This window comes from Lynx rufus, unplaced genomic scaffold (assembly GCF_022079265.1).
Source record: "Lynx rufus isolate CCGP_SWC_20201006 ecotype Redwood Valley unplaced genomic scaffold, mLynRuf1.p SCAF_4, whole genome shotgun sequence".
NCBI lineage: Eukaryota > Metazoa > Chordata > Mammalia > Carnivora > Felidae > Lynx > Lynx rufus.
The window spans coordinates 146,158,528-146,184,248 of NW_025814856.1; the positions used below are offsets into that span (position 1 = coordinate 146,158,528).

Sequence of the window (25,721 nt, forward strand, 5' to 3'; positions counted from 1 at the left end):
GATATAATTGGAAAAGTCAAATCGTTCTACAGGTCTTGTTGATTAAAACAGCTGTCTTGGGACCTGACTCCTACCGGATACCCCATCACTTCCTGTTCTTGGGAGCCAACCTATCTTATTTTATTTTATTTTATTTTATTAAAATGTTTATTCATTTTGATGGGGGTGCAGGGGCAGAGAGAGAGGAGAGAGGAGAGAGAGAGAATATCCCAAGCAGGTTCCACACTGTCAGCACAAGAGAGCCCCATGCGGGGCTGGATCTCACAAATTGTGAGATCATGACCTGAGCCAAAATCAAGAGTTGGGCACTTAACCGACCGAACCACTCAGGTGTGGTTTATTTAACCAATTTATTTTAGATGCTTCTTATGTTACTTCCATATGTCTGAACAACATGATAATACTATCTCTCTCTTTTTTTTTAATGTTTATTTTTGAGAGAAAGAGAGACTGCACAGGGGAGGGGCAGAGAGAGAGAGGGAGAGAGAGGATGGAAAGTGGGCTCCTTGCTGACAACAAAGAACCGATATGGGGCTCGAACTCACAAACCGTGAGATCATGACTTGAGCTGAAGTCAGTCGCTTAACCCACTGAGCCACCCAGACACCTCAGTAATACCATCTCTTGAATGTTCATTTGAGGTGTTACCATTTGACTTTTCAACATAGAGGATCAGGATTTAGCTGTTTTTCAATCTTTGCCTATAGGCAGGGGGGAAAAAAGTAGAAGGGAGGAGGTAATAGTCACAGTTTTGAAAGCTGGAAAGCAAAGGATGAGATGGGTAACTTAGCAGATTTGAAAAAGCAAAGTCTTACGCAGCAGTAAGAAATAAGAAATATTCTTACTAAGCTAAGAAGCTAAGAAAGCTTCTACTGCAGCACCCCCAGAAGGCTCTGCATTGGAGGCAGTAAGTAGGCACTTCAGTAGGTAGAAATGAAAGCAGGAGGGTGGGTCCCTGGTCCCCTCCCGAACTCTGAATAGTCAGATGACTGCCTTTCTCCCACACTGGCTGATTGTTCAGTTCATTCTCTGGGGAAGGCAAACAGAGGGTCTGTGGTATTTAATGGAATTGTCTTCTAGCTTCTCAAACTCATTTTAAGAAGTTCAGTATCTTTCTGACTCTTGAGCGCTTGTAAAATTGTTATTCTTCGACCCACTCCAGACATTTGAAGGATTGTCTCTTTGTCCCCACCCAGAATTTTGAAATTTTTTTTCTTTTTTTTTTTTTAATATATATTTTTAACGTTTATTTATTTTTGAGACAGAGAGAGACAGAGCATGAACAGGGGAGGGGCAGAGAGAGAGGGAGACACAGAATCTGAAACAGGCTCCAGGCTCTGAGCTGTCAGCACAGAGCCCGACGCGGGGCTCGAACCCACGGACTGTGAGATCATGACCTGAGCCGAAGTCGGTCGCTTAACCGACCGAGCCACCCAGGCGCCCCCCAGAATTTTGAAATTTTACAATGATGTATATTTACGTGAGTCTATTTTCATCTATTGGGCTGTGTACCTAATGACCCCTTTCATTGTGGAAATTCTTATGTTTTGGTTTTGGGAAATTTAAAAAATTATTTCATTGAATCACATTCCCCACCCCTCACCCCCAAACATACCATTGTCTTTGTTGCCTCTTTTTGGCACTCATATTATTCAGATGTTGGACTTCTCCAACTGGCCCTCGAAATGATTTTGTTTGTTTGTTTGTTTTTGAGTAAACTCTGCACTCGCGTGGGACTCAAATTCATGACCCGGAGATCAAGAATCACACGCTTTTCAGACTGAGCCAGCCAGGTGCCCCTTCTTCTTCCCCTCCTCCTCCTCCTCCTCCTCCTTCTTCTTTTTAATTTAAAGAAAAAACTTATTGAAGATTGGAAAAACAATTCCTAAAAGACCAACTTTTCCAGAAAACTGTAGCTACACAATGCATTCCATCTGTCATGTTAAAACATGCATTAGACAGACACAAATTTAAAAACCATAAAACAAGACGCCATTCTTCAACAATCTGAGCAGAGAGAAAATGCACCTTTCCTATTTTTAATTTCTTTCTCTTTTTATTTCCTGAGTTTTTAAAAATTTCTGCTACGCGCTTTCATTTTAAAAGTCTTATGTTTGCTTTCCGAATGTTCACTTCTTAAAATAGCATGTTCTTTCACAAATACAATATCTGAAGTCTCTGAGGATATTAATGATTTTATTTTTTTGGTCTTGATTTCTCCTTGATGCATTGCTTCTGTTTCCTCTTTGTTATTTATTTTTTCTCCTTGCTTATGTTGGTTTCTGTCTTTTGCATCGAAGGTTTTCTTTATGTATCTGATGACTGTCTGCTCATACTTAAGAGTGTGATACTAAATGTTTTTCTAGAAACTCTGTGAACATGGGTATGGTCTTCACCAAGGGGGATCTGGCCGGCCTATTTCCTCCAGAGAATTCTCAATGTTAGTATCTTCCGGTTTTCTCTCTTGGGTTTGTCAGATACCTCAGAAGTTCTTCCAATTTCCCCCATGGAACATACATTCCTGCTTGCCAAGGTCTGGCAGCTGAAAGAGCCAAGTAGGGAAGAACTGAAATCTAAATATTTCATAAACTGCTGGCTGTAGCCTCTTCAGTCATGAGGGATAGACAATAGCTCAGTTGGCGGTGAGGGGCCTGCAGCACTTGCTTGTAGTTGGGATGAGTTTGCCCCTGAATCACAAACCTTTCCTGAATGGATTAATAGGAAAGCCAGTAAAGGTGAGACTTAAGTGGGGAATGGAGTATAAAGGCCACCTGATACCTGTAGATAGCATGCAGCTTGCAAACGGAAGAATACATAGATGGAGCATTGTAGGGACATTTGGATGAAGCTTTTCTTTAATGTTTATTTAGTTATTCAGAGAGAGAGAGAGAGAGAGAGAGAGAGAGCAGGTAAGGGGCAGAGAGAGAGAGAGAGAGAGAGGAAGAGAGAGAATCCTAAGCAGGCTCCGTTCCATTAGCACAGAGCCCATTGTGGGGCTCGATCCCACGAACCATGAGATCATGGCCTGAGCCGAAATCAAAAGTCAGATGTTTAACCAACTGAGCCATCCATGTGCCCCTGGATGAAGTTTTAATAAGACCCTAACCCAGAGGAAGGAGATTGGTATATAGAAACATAAGGCCCCCCCATATCGAGTAAGAAGTCATGGACTATATGTACTCAGTGACTGCCCAACTCCATACTTCTTACTGGACAGGTAATCTCACAATATAAAGAACTTTGACTTCTGGCCCTGAATCTGCTGCTAAATCTGAAGTGACTCTTGAGTGAATCTTTTTTTTTTTTTTTAAGTTTATTTATTTATTTTGAGACAGAGAGAGAGTAGGGGAGGGGTAGTGAGAGAGAGAGAGAGAGGGAGAGAATCCGAAGCAGCCTCCACAATGTCACCACAGAGCCGGACGCAGGGCTTGAACTCACGAACCAGGAGATCGTGACCTGAGCCAAAGTTGGATGCTCAATTGACTGAGCCACCCAGTCGCCCCTCTGAGTAAATCATTTTTTCAACTATTAATCTCATTATTTTTTGCAATGTGAGGATTAGAAGAACCTTCCAATTATACGTAGTTCTCTGGGTTTGCTATCTTCATCGGTGAGTGAAAGAAGCAAGACTCATGGCCACTATTTGTAAGAAGGAGAATATATACATAAATACATAGACTATTTCCAGAAGGATGCAGATGAAACTTAAGTGGTTGCATCCAGAGAGAGGAACTGAGGATGACTTTCTTTTCAGTAAATACTCTTGTATCTTTTGAACTTTGAAAAAAAATAATTTCATAAACTTGTGCATAATCATCCTGTCTCCAGGATGGTATTTCCCTCTTCTACGGTGCCTGGTGTCCCTCTGTAACAAAGATGGCAGAAGCAGCAAGTGCAGAGGACGGAGTTGAGAATGGTTGACGAAGGTGCCCTGATGTTTGGCTCTAACTGGTGGATGGTGCCTGGATAAATAAAGGATGAATATCACTTTCCTTCCAGTGCTCCGGCTCCTTAAGTTTTGTAACCACATCTCACTGAAGAATTAATTCCTCCCTTCAGTAATCAATTCTAGTGGCGGTCCAGGTAGGCAGCTGCTGTCCATGCACTCCGACACATGCCAGGTGGCTGTACCACAGGTCCCTTGTGTATTAGGGGGAAGAATGAAATCACTTATAGAGCTGTTAATCTCTGCTCCGACAGCTGGAGGATGAAGCTCTAGGCTGGTTCTTTAGAACAGGAAGGAAATTCTGAAAGCCACAGTGTGAAGAGAAACCTTAAGAAGCCCTTGGGTCTGGTGGACTTGTGGGCTTTGAAGAAATAGCAATCCTCAGATGCCTTCCAACACACAGTGTTAGGCATAAATGTGAAGACTAGGATACAAAAGACTCCACTCGGGGTAGAACAACTCCACAAATGAACAGATTTCCCAAGAGAGCAGTAGCACAGGGAAGTAGGGGGTCAAGGCTGATGATTTCTACCTCTTTGCCAGGGAAAATGTAGTTACTCTATACATGTCCAGAGGTATTCTGGGATTATCAGGGCTATGGCTTGCTCTCTGAACAACCATAAAACTAGAAGATCCCCTTTGCCTCAGTTTCTCTGAGAATAGAGAAGAAATAACCTAACCCATAATCTGTCACTCAATTGCATTTGAATGTATTTTTTCCTAATATTATTTACATAGTAAAATCTTATGGAATGTGGAATTCTGTCTACTGCATATTGTTTTAGCATATTATTTTATCATAAGCATTTATTTCATATATTTTATATATTCCATAATCTTATGGAATGTGAAATTCTGTCTCCACATTACTTTAGCATGTTATTTTATTATACGCATTTATTTCATCATTAAAAAAAGTTCTTTGCAAACTTGATTTTATCTTTATTTATTTTAAAACATTTCTTTAATGTTTACTATTTATTTCTGAGAGAGGTAGAGAGACAGAGTGCAAGCAGGAGAGGGGCAGAGAGAGAGAAGACGACACAGAGTCGGAAGCAGGCTCCAGGCTCTGAACTGTCAGCACAGAGCCCAATGTGGGGCTGGAATCCATGAAACGTGAGATCATGACCTGAGCCGAAGTAGAACGCTTAACCAACTGAGCCACCCAGGCACCCTGCAAACTTGATTTTATTTTTTTATTTTATTATTTTTTAAATTTTTTAGCGTGTATTTATTATTGAGGGACAGAGAGACACAGAGCATGAGCAGCGGAGGGTAGAGAGAAGGGGAGACACAGAATCCGAAGCAGGCTCCAGGCTCTGAGCTGTCAGCACAGAGCCTGATGTGGGGCTCGAACCCACAAACTGTGAGATCATGACCTGAGCCGAAGTAGGTTGCCTAACCAACTGAGCCACTCAGGCGCCCCGCAAACTTTATTTTAAAGGCTGTAACCATTCCCCTATCGCTGGACATTAAAGCAGTTTCAGTATCTTTTTGTCACTAAAAATGAAACCAGTATACGTCTTTGTAGTTACACCCTTTAACATAAAAGTTTGATCTGGCAAACTTACCTTGGCATCAATAAACAATCTAAAACCTCGGAAAAAAACCCATAAAAGTACAAAGAAAGTTAAAAAAAAAATCATCTCAAAGCCCATCGGTTAAGGAAGTCACTGCTCACATTTATTTAATATTCCTCTCCGCTTATGTATTTATTCGAATTTCATATTATTTCTCTAGTAGAATCAATAGGTCAGAAGATTTGGCCTCGCTTAAAGCTACCTGTTATTCCTTAGTTTGGAAATTTCTTTTTTTTCTTTTCTTAGTTTTTAAATTTCGGCCTAGTGATACCTAATTACTTTTTTAGACTGATTTTAAACTTCCAAACTCAAAATGTGCCAGAAATTGCCACATCAGGTAAGGTCCTATTTTTATTACTTCTATAAACATTCCCGTTTAAGTCCAGAAAGGTTTCAGGGTCCAGATTTCACAGAAATCTAAAAACCAAGCTACTTTAAGCTGGAGGCCAGCGCTCTCTTCACGTGACGCCGCCGCTTTTCCTTTAAATGCCTGGTCACGTGATCGCAGACGTGTACAGACGGAGGAAATTTACGCTGTCAGGGTAGGGAGTCATTCCTCCCCCACCTTCCCAACCCTAGGGTTCTTGGCTTTCCCTTCCCGGAAGCCGCAACTCCTGAGGAGACTTTCTTCCCCATCCCCTTAGTCGTGTCACACCTACTCTCAGTCCTTTCCTTCCAGTTAGTCCCCGGTGCTAGAGCTCTGTCTTTCTCACAGTATCCCACTAGCCAGAGGCAGGGCGACGGGGACTACGACTCCCAGGAGGCATTGCGGACCCCGCCCCTGGGGGCGCGCAGTGTAGGTTGGGGGCTGAGGTCCCACGGTCGTCTCGCCGCGTGCTGCCTGGAGCAAGCGCACTACAGGTTCCGTGGCGCCTCGCGCGCGAGGCGTGCAGGGCCAGGCCGGGGCGGGGCGGGGCCGGGCGGGGTGGGGCGGGACAGGCTGGGGCTGGCTGGCCGGCGGGCGGGCGGGCAGGCGGGCGGAGGAAGGGGGTGGGAGCGGAGGCGATGGAGGGGAGGAGTGGGGGAATGGGGGAGGGAAGGGGAAGGGAGGCGGGAGGCGGGGCCGAGCTGGAGCCGGAGCTGGAGTCAGAGCCGGCGGTTGCAGTGGAGGCGGTGATGTCGGTGCAGGTCGTGTCAGCAGCGGCTACCGCGAAGGTGCCTGAGGTGGAGCTGAAAGACCTGAGCCCCTCCGAGGCGGAGCCGCAACTGGGACTGAGCACGTCGGCTGTGAGCGCCATGGCCCCCCCGGCAGGCGGCGGGGACCCCGAGGCTCCAGCCCCCGCCGCGGAGCGGCCCCCGGCCCCTGGCCCGGGCTCGGGGCCCGCCGCCGCTCTCAGCCCAGCCGCCGGGAAAGTGCCTCAGGCGTCAGCCATGAAGCGGAGCGACCCTCATCACCAGCACCAGCGGCACCGAGACGGCGGCGAGGCCCTGGTCAGCCCCGACGGCACCGTCACCGAGGCGCCGCGCACAGTCAAGAAGGTACTGGGGCCGGGCTGCCTCTCGCGGAGAGAGGGAGGGAGGGGGAACCGCAGATGGTCGCGGCATGGCAGCACCACCCTCCACGCCCTCTCTTCCGATCATACAAGCCCGGAGAGCCCTTTTCCCCTGAAACCCACTCGCTGAGAGATGCCCCCACCTGCCCCCAGTTATGGGGAGCGAAGACTCCAGGTGGCACGGGAGTACTTCGCTATGAATAACATGGAGGTAGCGCTCTCCGCTACTACTTAGACTAGGCAGGGGAGGAGAGGCACCTCATACTATCCTTCGCCTGAGCACCCAGCATGCTCCCATGTGTTATTTTCCAGACTATTCAGGGAAAAGACCCCGATGGTGTAGAAAAATCTTACCGCTTGTGAGAGTTCACCCAGCAGTAGGGTGGAAACATCTTTTCTGTTTGGAGGACGAGTAAGTAGTAGTTAACCTGCCCTGAAATCCTCAGTTGTCTGGTTTCTGCACAGATGATGACTTTCTGCCTTTCTGTGGCCAGCCGCTTCTTTAGAGCAGTACTGATGCTGTGCCCTTCATTCCAGATACTGCAGTATCCTTGCATCTTCTCTGAATGTAGAAGGGTAATGGAGAGAGTCTCTTCACTCTTTTCTCTTCAGAGGGTCCTCCCCTCTGCTTAGTAGTTGGCCACCAGAATTATTAGACTGTGCATGAAGAGAATGATTGTTTTGTTGGTTCCTTACGATCTGGAAGTGTTAGGAAGAGATGCTTCTACTTTGGGGAAAGGCGATCATGGTGAGGCTGGCTGTCTCAGCTGTCAGCTTCTTTCAGACATAGTTTTGAAGAGCCAGTAGTCTCAGAACACCAAGTGAGCTTAGATGTGTGATATTCCAGTATTACCCTTACAATGGCTATCCATGGTATGTCTCACCTCTCATAAAGCTAAATCAGCACAGGAAAACGGGCGAGTGTCGGAAAAGACAGAGATATGGATCACATAAAACGGGATTTATGGTCTAATTTCCAAGGCATAATATGAACACAGTGATTTATGGTTTTTTTTTAAAATTGTTGTGAATGATATTTAATTGCTTCATCAGAAGAAGAGCTGTAAAGTGATGTGAAGTCTGCATTCGTATTACTGTGTAAAACTCAGCTGAATTGGAACCCTGGATCCAGCCTAACTTTTGTTGTAATAGTCTCATGATTAAGGTATGAAGCAGATAACCCTTTCATTCTAATTCCCTAGATATAGGTGATAGATGATGTCAGATGTAAGACTGAAGGAATTTGTTTAATTATGCTTTAGGACAGTGTCCAGGTCATTTGCAGAGTGAAACTCCTCTGGGAGGAATTGTAGGAGGCAGCACAGGTCCCAGGGCTGGTAGTACCTAGCATGAGTCTGGAAATCGGAAATATTTCTGACTGGTTGAGTTGCTTTCTCACTTTGGCCAAATTTTTTTCCTGTGATTAGGGATCTTTTTGTGTAAAATTCTGTAATTTGAATTCTAATAATTTGAATAGATCTCTTGACTGTAAAGATTGTTTAACAAATTACTTTTAGGGCATAGGATTTACAGACAGGCAAACCTGGGTTTCAATACTAGTATCCTCACTAACTAGCTTTTGGGTAATTTCTAAATTTTCCGAATCTCTTAGTTTCCTCTGTTATAAAATGTAAATACTAATATGATTGAAGATTAGAAATATTTGTAAAGGGCTTTAGCATAGAACTTGGCACAAGTACCAAGGGCTTAAGAGATGATGGCTATTATTATTAAGGACGATTTTATTTTATTCCTCCCCCAACTGTGGATTAAGTGCATGCCACCATGACCTCGTCTGAAAGGCACACTCAGTTCAATAGACTTTATATAAAGAAGTTAAAAAATCACAGGTCAGCATGTCAGTCTATTTTTCTTAAATCTAGATGTGCTTCTTGACCATTTTCCTTGTTGTTGAACCACCTTCTTCCTGTTTTTTTCTAGCATCAAAATGTAGGTTCCATGATTCTAGATTTACTCAGCAGCCTCAAGGCTATGGAAGACAGGGCTGAGCTTGCCTTACAACGTTAATTGCAAACAAAAAACAACTTTTGCTGGAAGTTGAGCAGATGAAACTCTGGGCAAGGATACAGCTGTATGACACAACCAAAGGCATTGCTGAGCTCCTTTTGGGGGACAGAATTTTCAACTTTCTTGATATTGAATTGGCTAAATTAAGTGCACGAGACTGCCCGTTTTTCCCCAGATTGAAAGTCACCTCGTTAAGAGACTGCAGTGTGACATTTTGATTTGTTGCCTCTTTCTTGATTCTTAGATTGTTTATTTAATCATTCTTACCTTGACACCATTCTGCGTTTACTGTAGGGAGCGATTGGGGGGTATTAGATCTTGAAATAGCTACTTTTGGCTATGTAATTGGTGACCGTAGCTTTTATTTTGTAACTGTCACATACAAGCTTATTTATCTTAAGTCACATTTTAGTTGATGGTTTCCCTTACTCTGTTCATGTATCTGTCATCAGTTTTCTCTGATCAGTTACTCTGCTCAGCCACACGAGGGAAATAAACTTTTTGTAAGAGCCAGAATTCCCAAGTGCAGTAGTTAATAAGAATGAGCACATGGTATGCAGATTACTTAATCACATCTTATCTTTGACTCCTACCTTCATCATGTAACTTGCGGTGCTGTGGGGACCAGATCTTGTTATTGTGGCTATTGTATATTTGTATTAACGTCTTTCTTCATAAGTTCACGTTCGGTGAACCCGACAAACCAAAAATCTCTGTAAGAAGTGATTTGTGGAATCGGAAGATAAATTTCAAGTGAATGCAGTAGTAGTAGTTGAGAGGGTTTCTTCCCTGTGTTCTTGAAAATGGGGTAATAAGAATGTCATAGCACATTTCTCACGGCAGGGGAAACAAGGCAGGAGAGGATTTATTTCAGGAAAGTTAAAACTTTCTGACAGTAAGGCTGCAAGCCTCACTACTGTAACTCGTTTGTGCTTACATCAGTATTGGTAATGACCATGTTCGAGCAGTCTTTTTTCTTTTTTTTTTTTTTCTTTTTCCTTTTTGGCAAACGTATCCACTTTGCACTGGATTTGTTGCTGTCAGCAGAGAATGAGTTGAGCCATGTTAGTTCTTTCTTGCCCTGAATTCTTTAAGCTCTTGATTTGGTTAATTATAGATCACTAAAACGGAACCTTTTGGATGCAGGCATGGTATTGTGGGAGCAGTATGACTCTTTTTGCCAGTTAGGAAAGTACAGGCTTGCAAAATGTTCATTAAAACAATTGGCAGAATGATCCTAATATGGTTTACCATCAATTGACCTTTTATATTCCAGGAAATGTTAGAAGCATTTTTCTTTTTTTCTTTATTTTAGAGAAAGAGCTTGTGAGTGCAAGCAGGGGAAAGGGGCAGAGGGAGAGAGAGAGAGAGAAGTATCCTAAGCAGTGCAGAGCCTAACATGGGGCTTGATCCCTGGGATCGAGACCTGAGCTGAAATCAAGAGTCTGTCGCTTAGGGGTGCCTGGGTGGCTCAGTTGGTTAAGTGTCCGACCTCGACCTCGGCTCAGGTCATGATCTCATGGTGTGTGAGTTCAAGCCCCTCATGGGCTCTGTGCTGACAGCTCAGAGCCTGGAGCCTGCTCTGGATTCTGTGTTTCTCTCTCTCTCTGCTCCTGCCCTGCTCACACTCTGTCTTTGTCTCTCAAAAAGTGAGTAAACGTTAAAAAAAAAAAAAAAAAGGTCTGTCCCTTAACCGACTGAGCCACCCAGGCACCCTTATAGGCATTTTTCTAATCCTGACAATAGCACATTGAGATATAGGTGGCATTATCTCCATTTTACAGATAAGGAAATGGGGTTCTGAGAGGTAAAGTGCCTTGCCCAAGATTATACATCCAGAAAGCTGCAGAGCTAGGACTTAAATCTGTTTTAAACCTTTGCTTGTTTCCAAAACCTATGTCCTTTTTATTTATTATACCATACTGATTCTTTCTAAATTCTTAGATGCTGGATTCTGGCCTTCTCCCAGAAGTGTTTCAGAATACTTAGTGACCTCTAAGGTATGCCTGTCTGCCCTAAGGTTTAGGCCATTCAAAAGCAAAGTTAAGGAGGGTCTGAGTCAGGGTTCTAGGAATAGGAGAGAAAAATAAATGTACAAATGTAGAACCTCAAAAAATTGTAAAATTATAAGGAAGAAGCGCATCTTACATATATAAAAAGGTGTTTCAAGATGAATGATGCATTTTCACATTAGTAATCTGAGAAATTTATCCTTATTTTTAAAGTTATAGGGGCACCTGGGTGGCTCAGTCAGTTAAACGTCTGACTTTTGCTCAGGTCATGATCTCACGGTCTGTGAGTTCGAGCCCCGTGTCGGGCTCTGTGCTGACAGCTCAGAGCCTGGAGCCTGCTTCAGATTCTGTGTCTCCCTCTGTCTCTGACCCTCCCCCGTTCATGCTCTGTTTCTCTCTGTCTCAAAACTAAATAAACATTAAAAAAAAATAATAAAGTTATAAGTAAATCTGGAGTACCTGAAGAATATGCTCTTCCTTTCTGTCCCACTAATAGTTTTCTCCCTGTTCTTTAACTCTCACTTTCTCTGTGAATCAGTCTCTAATTAGGCGTTTTGAAAATTAGAAGGAGAAGCATACTGTTATGTATTCCAGCTGTGTACCAGGTACTGTATCAGAGAGCCTTGCATACATTGTTTTAGTTAATCCTCCTATGAGCTCTCCTTGTTTTATTGAGGAAACAGAGCTGAAGAGATTAAGGAATTTGTCTCAAGGTTCCACATTTAGTAATGTGATGGAGCTAATAGAACTCTACTCTGATGCAAAAGCCCAGACTCTTGCTTTTCAGTTGAAGTTTCATTTCTCTGTTCAAAGCTCAGATTGAGGGGCGCCTGGGTGGCGCAGTCGGTTAAGCGTCCGACTTCAGCCAGGTCACGATCTCGCGGTCCGTTAGTTCGAGCCTCGCGTCGGCCTCTGGGCTGATGGCTCAGAGCCTGGAGCCTGTTTCCGATTCTGTGTCTCCCTCTCTCTCTGCCCCTCCCCCGTTCATGCTCTGTCTCTCTCTGTCCCAAAAATAAATAAACGTTGAAAAAAAAAAAGCTCAGATTGAATATTTTATTTTATTTTATTTTGTTTTGTTTTGTTTTGTTTTAGAGAGCGCATGAGCAGGGGAGGGGCAGAGAGGGAGAGGGAGAGAGAGAGAATCCCAAGCAGGACTGACAGTGCGGAGCCTGACATGGGACTCGAACTCACAAACTGCGAGATCATGACCTGAGCCGAAACCAAGAGTTAGCCACTTAACCACCTGAGCCACCCAGGCGCCCCATCAGATTGAATCTTTTAAATTTTAGTTAATTTGTATATTTTTTTGTGGATGTTTTTGTTATTTCACCAACAGGCAATTTCTTTTTATTTATTGAGGTTGTTTCATGGTGTATATACCATATATTTATTTGAACACTTATGAGTTTTCTGAGAATGCAGCCCTTATTTTATATTAGTATGATTTATGAATTCTATTCTCCTTACTCCTGGGAAAGACTGAACATTAGGAATCTGGGAGGTTCCTCAGAGCTGAAGTAGCAGTTGTGTATTTGATGTCTTGTCCAGCTAATTGAAGAAATGGATATAGTTCATGAAAAAGAGAGTTTCTTTATTACAGAAAATGTTTCTCTACCCCACAATGAAAGGGGGGAGAAAAGATTTATTGGAAACTTTATTTAGACTCTTTGTTGAGTTTATAAAGAATATGCAGTTTCTCTCATGGTACCTTTGTTTAAAAAATTGAGAAATGTACAACTGAGGTGGATGGGAGAACAGTCTTAACAGTTGCCTCGATCCTCACCCTGCTATTGTGTTCAGGTGGTATGTACAATTAGAGGAGCTGAAATTCCATTTACCCACTAAGAGGTTAAGTAAGCTTGATCAGGTTTCTCGGGAATTTGTAGTAGCTTTTTATACTGTGAACGACCTGTGGCCTGAGAGTGAGAGAGCAGAGCTGAGGAGAAAGTGGTGGATTGAAATTTTTTTTGGTAACGGTTCTGAGTCTAAAACTATTTTGATTAAACTAAATAATTTAAGACATGATGTGTATGATCTGCAGTCTCCTCTTTTCCAGCTATATTCTGCAACAGTTCAATTAGCCGTTTTCCTTCTTGGACATTGCACACTTGGACGGCGTTAATAGCTGGTGATTTCCTATCCTTTTCTTTAAGGGTCTATCAATAGAAATGTATTGGTTTGGAGCCCAGGGTTTTTTGGGTTTTTTTTTTTTTTTGGCTCAGAACCTATATTAAGGATGGAGACGGAGGTTCTAGAGCTGGTTGAGTTTCTCTGAGTATAAATCAGACTTTTCCTTAAAGCTTTTCTGAATACTGCAGAGCTGTCATTGAGAGTTAAGTAACCTGAGGCTAAAACTGGCTTCATCTTCCCTATAAACTTAATCTCCTGCAGTGCTCCATGTGAACCTTTTTGATCACTCTAACAGAGTTGATGCTGTTGACTACCTTTTTTTAGAAGCTCTTCCCTTGGCTTCAGTTATGACTCTTCACTTGTGGCTACCATTTACTGAATACTTTACTCTCTGCCCGGCAGCTATCTCATCTCATTTAATCCTCATCACCACTTTATCAGATGAATATTATTCTCTTTATTTTAGAGATGAGAAAATACAGGCTCAAAGAGAATAATTAACTTGCTCAAGGCTTTGCCAATCTGTGATGCCTTTGGGGTTAGTGAGATGCCCATAGCAACAGTGGGAGGCTTTGCCACACTGCCAGCCCCCTCCTTCTCTGACTGTTCTCCCATGTGAAATCTGCTTAAATTATTGCTGCTGCTGTTAAGACCACTCTGCAACCTTTGGGATCTCAGAATCTGTTCTCAGAGAGAAGGCCTAAACCATCATGCCTCACATCCCTGTTTACCTCAATCACTGTCTGACATCCAGTTACCCATTATTTTCTAATACTCATTCCCTACCACTCTCTTCATCCTCTCAGCTAATCCAGTTCCCCCAAATCTTTCCACCATGTCCTCTACAACTTCCCCCTCCATTGTCAGTAAATCCCCATGTAGTATCAGCCTCTAGCAGCAAGATCAAGCTACAGGGGCAACAATGGGGGCCCTGTTCGTGTGGCACCTGGTATCCAGAACTGTAATGGTATAGCTCAAGCTGCAGCATCTCCTGCTTGACATTAGCCATCACATCTTTGCCAAGCCCATTCTGTGTGTGATTTGGGGTGCTCTTTTTAGCTGTGTAGTCCCAAAGCAGCTTTTCCGCTCTGAGAGTTGAACCATGGAGCTGAGAGTTGTTAGAGGAAATCAGAAAACCAAGCAGATTGATGTCACTGTGAATTCATAATTGTCAACCTCGTGTGCATAATCAGCATTGCCTAACAATGTTACACATTTCTCTAGTAAGTTCACTTTCCTACTCACTGCAAATGACTGTTTCAGGCCATCTCTATATCCCGTCTTTCATGTGTTCTTTTTAAATCAGTGATATGCCTTATACTTTAGTATAAAAACAGAAGCCCGCCCCCCCCCCAAAGGAAATGCCTTCATCTTTATACTTCTCAAATTGACAAACCCACCTGCAATTGGGGCTCATCTTTTTCTCCTTACCTCCTGTTGGATAGAGGAAGCATCCTTCATTCTGCCAGAGACCTGTCTCTTTCAGGTGCTCTTACCACATTCTCCTGTCTTCTTAAAGAACTTTTTCCTTTGATTATTTTCTCTTTCTACTAAAGCCTTTCCTACAGTCTTCCAATTTGTGCTAATCTCTCCCATTTTGAAAACCCTGTCCTCTACCCCCCATATCTCCTTTCTGCTTCTATCCTTTCTATTTCCTTTCACAGCTAAGCTTCTTAAAGGGGTTTTCGTCACATACTATATACAGTTTTTCTTTCCACAAACTCTTTAACCCACTCCTACCTTAATGCTCTGACCAGAATAAGATCTTCTTGCTAAAGTTGCTAATATCCATCAGATTGGGAAACATGGTGGTCTGATTTTTCAGTCCTCATCAAGACCTCTTGGTAGGTCTTACCCAAACTTCTTACCCAAACACTTTCCTCTCTTGGCTTCCACAACACTGCCCTTTACTGTTTTCCTCTCACTTCTCTGGGTGCTCCTTCTCAGTCTCCTTTGTTGGCTTTCTCCTTTATCCTGAGCCCTCTGTTCTTTCCATTGTGTTTTCTTCCTAAATCATCCACATCATTCCTATGCCTTTAAGTATCATCTACATCCCAACAACTCCCCAAATTATTTCTTTAGCCAAGATCCCTCTCCTGAATGCCAATTTTGTGTGTGTCCAAATGCCTACTTGCGGTTGCACTTCAAAACTAACATGAACAAAGTGGGTATTTTTATCTTTCTGTCTGATTCCCAAAATATATTCTTGTTTTCTTATGTTAGTTAAGATGTTTACATTGCTTACATTGTTTTTTCTTTCTTTTAAAAAAATTGTGTTTAATTGCACAAGTAATGCCTAAGTATTTTCTTACAAAATAATTCAGTCTAATGAAGCAGAAGTCCTTCCTTGGCCCTCAGCAAGTCTCATTGCCCTCCTCAGAAGTGACTCCTGCTATCAATTTCTTTCTTGACTTTTTTTTTCTGACCTTACATTCAGAGTTGTGCATAGAGAAATTTGTAGTTTTATAATAACTTGTACATAAATAAAGCATACTATATGTTTGCAGGTTGTTTTTTTTTCACTTGGAGTTCTTTCCATATTAATATACACAGATCTATCTCAAGTCTTTTTAACCCTGAATTGACTTCCAAAGTCCATAGCATTGTTCTTTATTAAATCATTCTTCTGTTGATGCACATTTAACTTAATATTTTTTCTTTATAGACAGTGCTGTTGTAATTACCTGTATGCATTTTTGTGTGTGTGCATGTGTAAATGTTTCTCTAAGGTAGATGCCTAAAAGTAGAATTCTGATGTTGAAAGATATCTACGATTTATTTCTTTATTTCTTTCTTTATTTAAATTAAAAAAAAATTTTTTTTTCAATTTATTTTTGAGAGAGAAGCAGAGCACAAGTAGGGGAGGGGCAGAAAGAGGGACACAAAGAATGTGAAGCAGGCTCCAGGCTCTGAGCTGTCAGCATAGAGCCCGATGCAGGGCTTAAACTTGTGAACTGCGAGATCACGACCTGACAGAAAGTCGAACACTTAACCCACTGAGCCACCTGGGCACCCCGAAAGACATCTACATTTTAACAAAATTTTTTTTAATGTTTATTTATTTTTGAGAGAGAGAGAGCACAAGCAGAGGAGAGACAGAGAGAGAGGAGGACACAGAATCCGAGGCAGGCTCCAGGCCTTGATCTGTCAGCACAGAACCTGACTCGGGGCTTGAACTCATGAGCTGTGAGATAATGACCTGACCCGAAGTCAGACACTCAACCAACTGAGCCACCCAGGTGCCCCTACATTTTAAACTTAATGCTGCCTTCAAAAATGTAGTACCATTTTACACATCAATTAACTATAAACAAGGTAACCTTTTCACCACATCTTTACCAACCACTGGATTTACATCTTTCATGAGGAAAATCATTTACTGTTTTTATTAGCATTTTTTCTGCTTAACAGTATTTATGAGTGACTACTATGTGCCAAGTGCTAGGGATACAGCAGTGAATAAATTAGAGGAAGATCTCTGCCGTCTTCATGTTGGCTTGTAGGAATTCTTTATGTTTTGGATATTAATTATGTATATGTTGCAAGTATTTTTTTTCTGTTTTATTTCTTATTGACTTGTGACTTTATGATTTTAGAAGTTTTTCTAAAATTTAAAAGAAAGAAAGGAACACTTAGGTGGCTCAGTTGGTTGGGAGTCCAACTCTTGATTTCTGCTCAGATCATGATCCCAGGGTTGTGGGATTGAGCTCCAAGCCCCACGTCGGGCTGCATGCTAAGCTTGAAGTCTGCTTAAGATTCTCTCTCTCTCTCTCTCTCTCTCTCTCTCTCTGTGTGTCTCTCTTTCTCACCCCGCCCTTCTGCTCCTCACCCCCACTCACTTGTGCATGCTCAATCTCTTGCTCTCTAGAAAAAAAGTTTTTACATAGTCACATTGGGCATTGTTTTCCTCTATGGCTTAAACATTTTGTGTCTTAGAGTGGCATTTTCTACCCCAGGCTTATAAACAAATTATTTTATATTTTCTTCAACTGTTTTTATGGCTGTGTTTATTATATTTTGGTCCTCAGTCCATCTGGAATTCATTTTGTTTGTAATGTAAGATAGGGATTATTTGGTTGTTGTTGGTTTTTTTTTTTTTTTTTTTGAGATATATATAGAGAGAGGTAATCCAAAGCAGGCCCTGCACTTTCAATACAGAGCCCACTGTGAGGCTTGATCCCACGAACTGTGAGATCATGACCTGAGCTGAAGTTGGATGTCCAACTAACTGAGCCACCCAGGCACCTCGAGATAGGGACTACTTTGTGATGTAAGATAGATCTATTTGTCCCCAAATAAAATTTAATATTTTACTTTTTTGGGTTTGTTTTCTATGTTTTTCTCTTTAACTTGTCCTTCTTCACTGTTCTCATTTCTTTACTTTTACCTAGACACATAGAAGTAACTTCTGATTGAAGACTGTTTAACTCAAGAATGGCACTAAAAATTTGCCATCCTTGTACTAAGTGCTTGTAATGAGTAATTCATAGAAGCACTTGCTATTGTAGCAAATTTTACATATTTATAAGCATAATTATGTTTGTTCTTGTTTAGTGGATATAGATTTATGTTTTCATAGAATTTGGAGCCTCGATGATACCTCAGATACACATCCTATGCAGCAGTGGTCTACAGAGGAACTCCCCTTCTGCAGTTATACTAAGTTGGAAAAATGTGTGGTCCTTTTCCAATATGACACCTTATTTTTTTTTAAGTCATTGCCAGGAACTGAATACATAATAGGGAGAAGGAGATTATAGGAAGAAGAAATTTTGCCCTCATTGCATAATTGTGTGCATTCACATTTCATTTTTTTTGTTTCTATCTTCCAAAGGTAGACATTACCTGCTCTAGGTTAAAGACAGACTTCTCTTCCTACCAGGTAAATAAAGTGTCTTCTTCAATAAAATTGTTGGATAAAGCTTGACTGAGTCTAGTCTTGGGTGACTCTGCTTTGGGAGACAGAAATAGAATAGGAATTTTTATTATATTCATACCTATTGTTTGTATAAGGAAGAAAAAAGATGATTGGTCTAATGCTAATTCCTTTTTAGGACCTTTGCTGGACTATATTATAGAAACAGGGAAGCACCTTTACTACTTCTGAATACTTCTCTAATAATCTCCCCTAATGTATTGTGAACTACTTTTGTGCAAAAAAGCCTTTTATGTGCTGTGAGCTAAACACTGCTAAGTGGTAGGACTATTAAATCAGCAAAATATCATTCTTGCTCTCAAGGAGAGGGTAGGGAATCTAGATATGAAAGTAAATAAATACAGTCTGATGTGATATGAGCAATACTGGAAGCAGGAATCATTGCAGTTTGAAGAGTTCAGTATTGAAATGGGGTGTATCACCTTGGGAAAAGTACTTGGCTGCCTACCCAACAGGTTTCACAGTGTAGCAGAACCTTTTTGAAATTTCCATGTTCTAGCTTTACAAGTTCTGAAATTCACATTTTTAGTACACTTAGAGGTCATTCACTTCTTAGGCTCATTCAAAACAAACTCACAAGAGATGTGTATGTAAAACAAAATGGTAATTTCTTAGATGTAGAATGCTCACGCTGATGTGTTATACATGCCGGCAGAGGATACTCTGGAAAATCTACCTAGGAAGTGTAGTTAGAGGCAGTTTATTAAGTTTGGAATCCTTTAGGTCCTTGCTACTCAAACTGGTCCATGACCAGAAGCATTGACATCTCCTGGGAGCTTGTTAGGAATACACAATCTCAGGCAACTCTGGTTCTGTGTTAGTGTGTACCCACCAGAACCTTAGTTTTTTATTTGTTGTGTAATACTGGCTTGGCAGTTGGTCTTATTTCATGCTTCTTTTCTGAAACCTCAGAGTAGAGAGGCAGGAAAATCATTTTCCGGTTTTTTGGAAGGGTAGATATGTATAATAAAGCTTGTTACAAGACTTGTAATAAAATACTTGATAGACACAGAGTCCTAGAAACACAGATGAGCACAGATACACAAAAACAAACACATCCAGAGATCCCTTACATGAAACAGAACCCCTCACACCCCTCTACCCAGACCCTTCATACACACAGACCCATACCCACACCCACAGAGAGACTCCGTGTATCTCCATAGAGAGTCCCCAACAGTTACCCACAGAGATACCCCTCACAGAACCACGTACACCCCGGACCCACCCCCCAACAGAGATACACACATGCACATTGACACTCAATAAGTAATGCTAAGAACTCAAGATTTTCATGAGACTTGAGTAGTTTTTTCCATATTTTGAGGAGAAAGGACAAGTATACTCTTTAAAGTACTTTTAACTGAGGCAGAAATGTAGCAAAAAACAGACAGGCTGCCATTGGGTCTGCACAACCGTGAATGTTGCAAAGCCATTTTTATTTGAATTCCTGTTTCTGGAACTGCTTGTTCCTGGGCATCATTTTCAGTTTGATGTACTTATCATGCTTGGATGGAAAAGTCATTCTCTTATTATCTCTTAGGAGTTTGCATCCTAGGTTGCTGGTTAAGCAGAATTCCATGTTCAGTTCCTCTTGGTACTAACGGACACGCTCCTCAATGCGTGAATCTGCCCAGGATTGGAAGATCCAGAAATACTGCACCTACGTGGAGGACTCATACTGAGTCCTCGGTGGGTGTGTGGGTCTGAAGAATGTAGGGCAGAGAGGGAAAATTATGTTAAAACTAGAAAGAGGTGTAATTTTGGTCTTCTTACCTCTTGGCTCATTCATAGTATGGATTTGCATAAGACCTGTGATGAAACTTAGGATGACTCAGGGGGATAATTTAGTTGTAAGTTAAAAGATTTTTTTTTTTTTTTAAACTTTTTTTTTCAACGTTTATTTATTTTTGGGACAGAGAGAGACAGAGCATGAACGGGGGAGGGGCAGAGAGAGAGGGAGACACAGAATCAGAAACAGGCTCTGAGCCATCAGCCCAGATGCGGGGCTCGAACTCACGGACCGCGAGATCGTGACCTGGCTGAAGTCGGACGCTCAACCGACTGCGCCACCCAGGCGCCCCAAAAGATTTTTAAACTATGCTGATATTGGCAGAGGATGGCACGTTGATTGTGTTGGTTGATAAAAGAGATGACTGGTATCAACATAGCCAGATTTTTTAGTTCCTTGGGCAGCATTCTGTGAGAAGAATCTTGTTAGGGAAAAGGAGACTCTGACACGTACAGCATGTTTCTGCCTAAATACTTGAAAGTTTCTATCACAATAAGGGAGTTAGGCACCAGAGAGACATTGCTAGAATAGTTTTACAAATGTAGGTTCCAAAAAGATAAATATTTTTCTCTTGCTGTCTGGTACATGTACATGTTTTCATTTGACCAAAAGCCTGTTAAATTTTTTTTCAAGCATATGGAAGAGTACCGAGAAGATTGAACACTGCCCAATTTAACAAATGTTAGAATTTTGCAAAATTTTCTGTAAATACTTTTAAAGACCTAAAACATTGTAGATAAAATTGTAGAGCCTTTTGTACCCCTCCTCTATTCCCTTTCTTTTCTTTTCCTCCATCACAGTGGTAAATGCTGTCTAAACTTTGCTATTTATTATTACCCTTCATGTTTTAACAGCTTTGCTGTATATTATCAATATCAATTGTATGTCAATAATATATAGCACTGTTTTGTGTGTTTATAAACTTAACATAACGTGATACTATAGAGTAGATACTATTCTGCAACCTACTTTTTCCACTCATCTTTATTTTGAGTTTTAACCAATCCAATACATGTAGATTTTCTAGTTGAGTCATATGTAGTGCTTCATTGTGTGACTGTATCGCAGTTTACCCATTCCCTATTAATGTTTTCTCTTTTTTTTTTTTTTTGAACTGGGGTGAACATCCTTAAATCATGTTTTCTTACCATGTATAATAGTTTCTCTAGGGTATATATCCCATAAGCAGAATTGCCTAAGGTATACCAACTTCACCAGACTCTCCCAAGTTGCTTTCTAAAGTGTTTTTTTGGGGGCGCCTGGATGACTCAGTCGGTTAAGCGTCCAACTTGGGCTCAGGTCATAATCTCACTGTTTGTGGGTTTGAGCCCCATATCGGACTCTGTGCTGACAGCTCAGAGCCTGGAACCTGCTTTGGATTCTGTGTCTTCCTCTCTCTCTGCCCCTCCTTCGCTCATGCTCTATCTCTTGCTCAAGAATAAATAAACATCGGGGCACCTGAATAGCTCAGTCGGTTAAGTGGTTAAGTGTCTGACTTCAGCTTAGGTCATGACCTTGCAATCCATGAGTTTAAGCCCCACATTGGGCTCTGTGCTGACAGCTCAGAGCCTGGAGCCTGCTTTGAATTCGTTGTCTCCCTCTCTCTTTCCCCCTCCCTTGTTCATGCTCTGTCTCTTTTTCTCAAAAAATAAAAATTAAAAAAAAATAAAGTGGTTCTATTAATAGTTGTTTTCTGAATCCTTAATAATATGTGGTATTGTCAGATATTAAACCTGTGGCAGTCTGGTAGAGTTGTGAAATGATACCTCATTTAATTAACATTTCCTTGGATATTAGTGGGACTGAGCATCTTTCAATATGTCTGTAGCCCATTTGGATTTCCTTATTTGTGAAATGTCTATATTCATGCATATCCTTTCTCATTTTTCTACTTACTTTTTTTAAATGTTCTTGTTTATTTATTTTTGAGAGAGCGAGAGAGCGTGAGTGGGGGAGAGGCAGAGAGAGAAGGAGATAGAGAATCCTCAGCAGGCTCTGCTCCATGAGACCCTGGGATCATGACCTGAGCTGAAATCAAGACTCAGAAACGCAGCCGATTGAGCCACCCAGGTGCCCCTCTTTTCCTATTTTTCTTTTGGGGTCTCATTGGTTTTCTTACTGATTTAGAAAAGTTCTTCATATATATTTGTTCTAATCCTGTATCAGATATTTGTGTTGCAAATAACCTCAGGTCTGTGGCTTGTCTTTTTTACTTAATATGACTTTTATACAGAAGTTAAAATATGTAGGGGCTCCTGGGTGGCTCAGTAAGTTACGCTTCTGACTCTTGATTTCAGTTCAGGTCATGATTTCACAGTTTGTGGTTTCAAGCCCTGCGCTGCATTGGGCTCTGCACTGACAGGGCTTGGAGCCTGCTTGGGATATTCTCTCTTTGTCTCTGTCTCTGTCTCTGTCTCTCTCTCTTTTCCCCTTACCCCACTCATTCTCATGCTACTGTGTGTGCTTTCTCTCTGTTTTTCTCTTTCTCAAAATAAATAAATAAACCTAAAAATACATATATAAAAAAAGTTAAGGGGTGCTGGGTGGATCAGTCAGTTAAGCATCTGACTTTGGCTCAGGTCATGATCTTGCAGTTGGTGGGTTCGGGCTCTGCGTCAGCCTCTCTGCTGTCCGCACAGAGCCACTTCAGATCCTCTGTGTCCCTCTTTCTCTGCACCTCTCCCGCTTGTGTGCATGCTCTCTCTCTCTCTCAAATAAGTTAATATTGAAAAAAAAATTTTAAGTTAAAATATGTAATGTAAAATCGATCATTTTTTTCCTCCATGTAGTTTGTCCTTTTTGATTCTTGTTTTAGAAACTTTTCCCTATCCTGATATGAAATGCCACTTTCACTGTCACACATCCTCTGTGTCCATTCTGTTTCTGGGTGGTGTGTTATGTTCCATTAGTCTCTTTGTTGATTTCTTTACCAATATCACACTTTTTTTTAATTGCTAGAACTTTATAATAACTCTTACTTTCTTTGGATATGTTCCTCCTAATGTATTTAAAACTTTTTAACACCTTTATTGAGGTAAAATTTACATAAGATAAAGTTTACCCATTGTAAATTACAAGTGAATGGCTGTTAATACATTTGTAGAGTTTTTTTTTTCCCCCACTATGGTAAAAAACAGTAAAACCTTGGTTTGCGAGCAGAATTTGTTCCGGAAACATGCTTGTAATCCAAAGCACTTGTGTATCAAAGCTAATTTCAAGAACCATTGGCTCAGTTGTGATCATCTGATGTTTGGTGTCACGTACTGCTTCTATTGCAAGATATCGCTCATTCATCAAGTTAAAGTTTATTAGTAATGTTTGCTCATCTTGCATAACACAGAATAAGTTACTTGCAGTCTGAGGTTTTACTGTATATAAAACATAAAATTTACCATTTTAAGGTATATAGTTCAGCAGTTATTAAGTATATTCCCATTGCTGTAGAACTATCACCACCACTCATTCCTAGCATTTTTTTAATCTTCCCGAATTGAAACTTCATCATACCCATTAAACTCCTCATTCTCCTATCTCCCCAGCCCCCAGCAACCACTATTCTACTTTGTCTCTATGAATTTGACTACCCCAGGTACTTTGTACAAGTGGAATTGGATAGTTTTGTCCTTTTGTGTCTGGCTAATTTCACTTAGCCTGTTATCTTCAAAGTCCATGCATGTTGTAGCATGTGTCAGAGTTTCATTATTTTTTTAAAATTGAGTAATATTTCAGTGTATGTATGTACAACATTTTGTTTTTCTGTGCATTCATTGATGAACACTTGGGTTGCTTCTTTTGTCTGTTGTGCATAATGCTGTTATAAACACAAGTATACAACTACCTGTTTGAGTTGCTGCTTTTTTTTTTTCCAATTTTTTTTTAATGTTTATTCATCTTTGAGACAGAGACAGAACATGTATGGGGAAGGGGCAGATAGAGAGGGAGACACAGAATCCGAAACACGCTCTAGTCTCGGAGCTGTCAGCACAGAGCCTGATGCGCAGCTCGAACTCACCAACCTGAGCTGAAGTAGGATACTCAACCGACTGAGCCACCCAGGTGCCCTGAGTTGCTGCTTTCAATTCTTTGGGTATATGCCCAGAAATGAAATTGCTGGATCATATGATAAGTCTATTTCTAATTTTTTGAGGAACTGCCATACTGTTTTCCAGAGCAGTTATATATTAAGTAATCTCTATACCCAACATGGGGCTCGAACTCATAACCCTAAGATCAAGAGTCGCATGCTCTTCTGACTGAGCCAGCCAGGCTCCCTCATCATTTTATATTTTTACTGACATCATACAAGCATTCTAATTTTTCTACATTCTCAACACTTGTTTATTTCTTTATTAGAATAACCATCCTAATGGGTATGAAGCGGGTAGAGTTTTAAAATCACACCATGGTCCAATTTAGGAATAGTTCTGTTTCCCCTAGAAGTCCCTTTTGCACATTTGCAGTCAATCACTGCTCCCAACTTCTCCAGGTAGTCACTGATTTGCTTTCTTTATGTATTTGCCTTTTCTGGAAGTTTCCTATAAATGAATCATACAATATGTGTCTTTTGTGTCTGGCTGTTTCACTTAGGGTAATAATTTTTTTTTTTTTTTTTAAATTTTTTTTTCAACGTTTTTTATTTATTTTTGGGACAGAGAGAGAGACAGAGCATGAACGGGGGAGGGGCAGAGAGAGAGGGAGACACAGAATCGGAAACAGGCTCCAGGCTCCGAGCCATCAGCCCAGAGCCCGACGCGGGGCTCGAACTCACGGACCGCGAGATCGTGACCTGGCTGATGTCCGACGCTTAACCGACTGCGCCACCCAGGTGCCCCTAGGGTAATAATTTTTGAATAATTTATTCATGTATCAATAGTTTTTCCTTTTTTATTGCCAAATGGCATCCCATTGTATAGATATACAATGTTTCATTTATCACTTTACTAGTTAATGGATGATTCTGGATTATTTTCAGCTTTTGGCTATTTTGAAGAATGCTGCTGTGAACATGGATAAGTCTTTGTATGGATGTATGTGTTAGTTTCTCTTGGACAGATATCTAGAAGTGAAATCGATGGGTCATGTGTTAAGTTTATGTTTAACTCTTTAAGAAAATGGCAAACTTTTCCAAAGTGATCATACAATATTACAATGCTACTAGCAGTTTATGAGTATTTCATTTTCTCTACATCCTTGTAACACTTGGCATTGTTTTTTTTTATTGTAACCATTTTAGTGGTTATGTAGTGCTATGTTATTATAGCACTATATCATATAGTATTTGTGTTTCTCCATGACTGGTAATGCTGAGCATCTTTTCTTGTGTTTATTAGCAATTTGTATATTTTCTTCTTTTTAAAAAAATTTTTTTAAGTTTATTTATTTTGGGGGGGGGAGAGAGAGAAAGAAAACACAAGTGGGGGAAGGGCAAAGAGAGTTGAAGACAGAGAATCCCAAGCAGGTTCCACACTATCAACGCAGAGCCCACCACAGGGCTCCAACTCACAAACCATGAGATCATGACCTGACAGCCAAAATCAAGAGTTGGATGCTCAACTGACTGAGCCACCTAGGTACCCCTGTATATCTGCTTTGGTGAAATGTCTGTTCAGATCGTTTGTCCATCTTTTTTTGTTGTTTGTTTGTTTTTGATCTTTTTTTTTTTTTTAATTTATATCCAAATTGGTTAGCATATAGTGCAACAATGATTTCAGGAGTAGGTTCCTTAGTGACCCTTACCCGTTTAGCCCATCCCCCTCCCATAACCCCTCCAGTAACCCTGTTTGTTCTCCACATTTATGAGTCTC

At 41.1% G+C, this 25,721-nt stretch overlaps 2 protein-coding genes across 3 annotated transcripts in view; both read left to right on the forward strand.

The window, feature by feature from the left end:
- The first annotated feature begins 2,675 nt into the window (after positions 1–2,675).
- On the forward strand, positions 2,676–2,846 carry LOC124523472 (small nuclear ribonucleoprotein F-like). The gene has a single exon (XM_047095248.1). The coding sequence runs from the start codon at positions 2,676–2,678 to the stop codon at positions 2,844–2,846; it is 171 nt and encodes a 56-aa protein (XP_046951204.1).
- A 3,763-nt stretch (positions 2,847–6,609) lies between these two features.
- AHCYL2 (adenosylhomocysteinase like 2) overlaps positions 6,610–25,721 on the forward strand; it is a 169,710-nt gene continuing 150,598 nt past the window's right edge. For both annotated transcript variants that reach the window (XM_047095075.1, XM_047095076.1), the window contains exon 1: positions 6,610–7,005. In XM_047095075.1, the coding sequence (XP_046951031.1) occupies positions 6,643–7,005 (363 nt within the window). In that variant the 5' untranslated portion in view covers positions 6,610–6,642. The remainder of the gene's footprint in view (positions 7,006–25,721) is intronic.

What these genes read in the sequence shown, in the direction of transcription:
- LOC124523472 (XM_047095248.1), top strand. Translation starts at nt 2,676, where the DNA reads ATGAGTTTGCCCCTGAATCACAAACCTTTCCTGAATGGATTAATAGGA.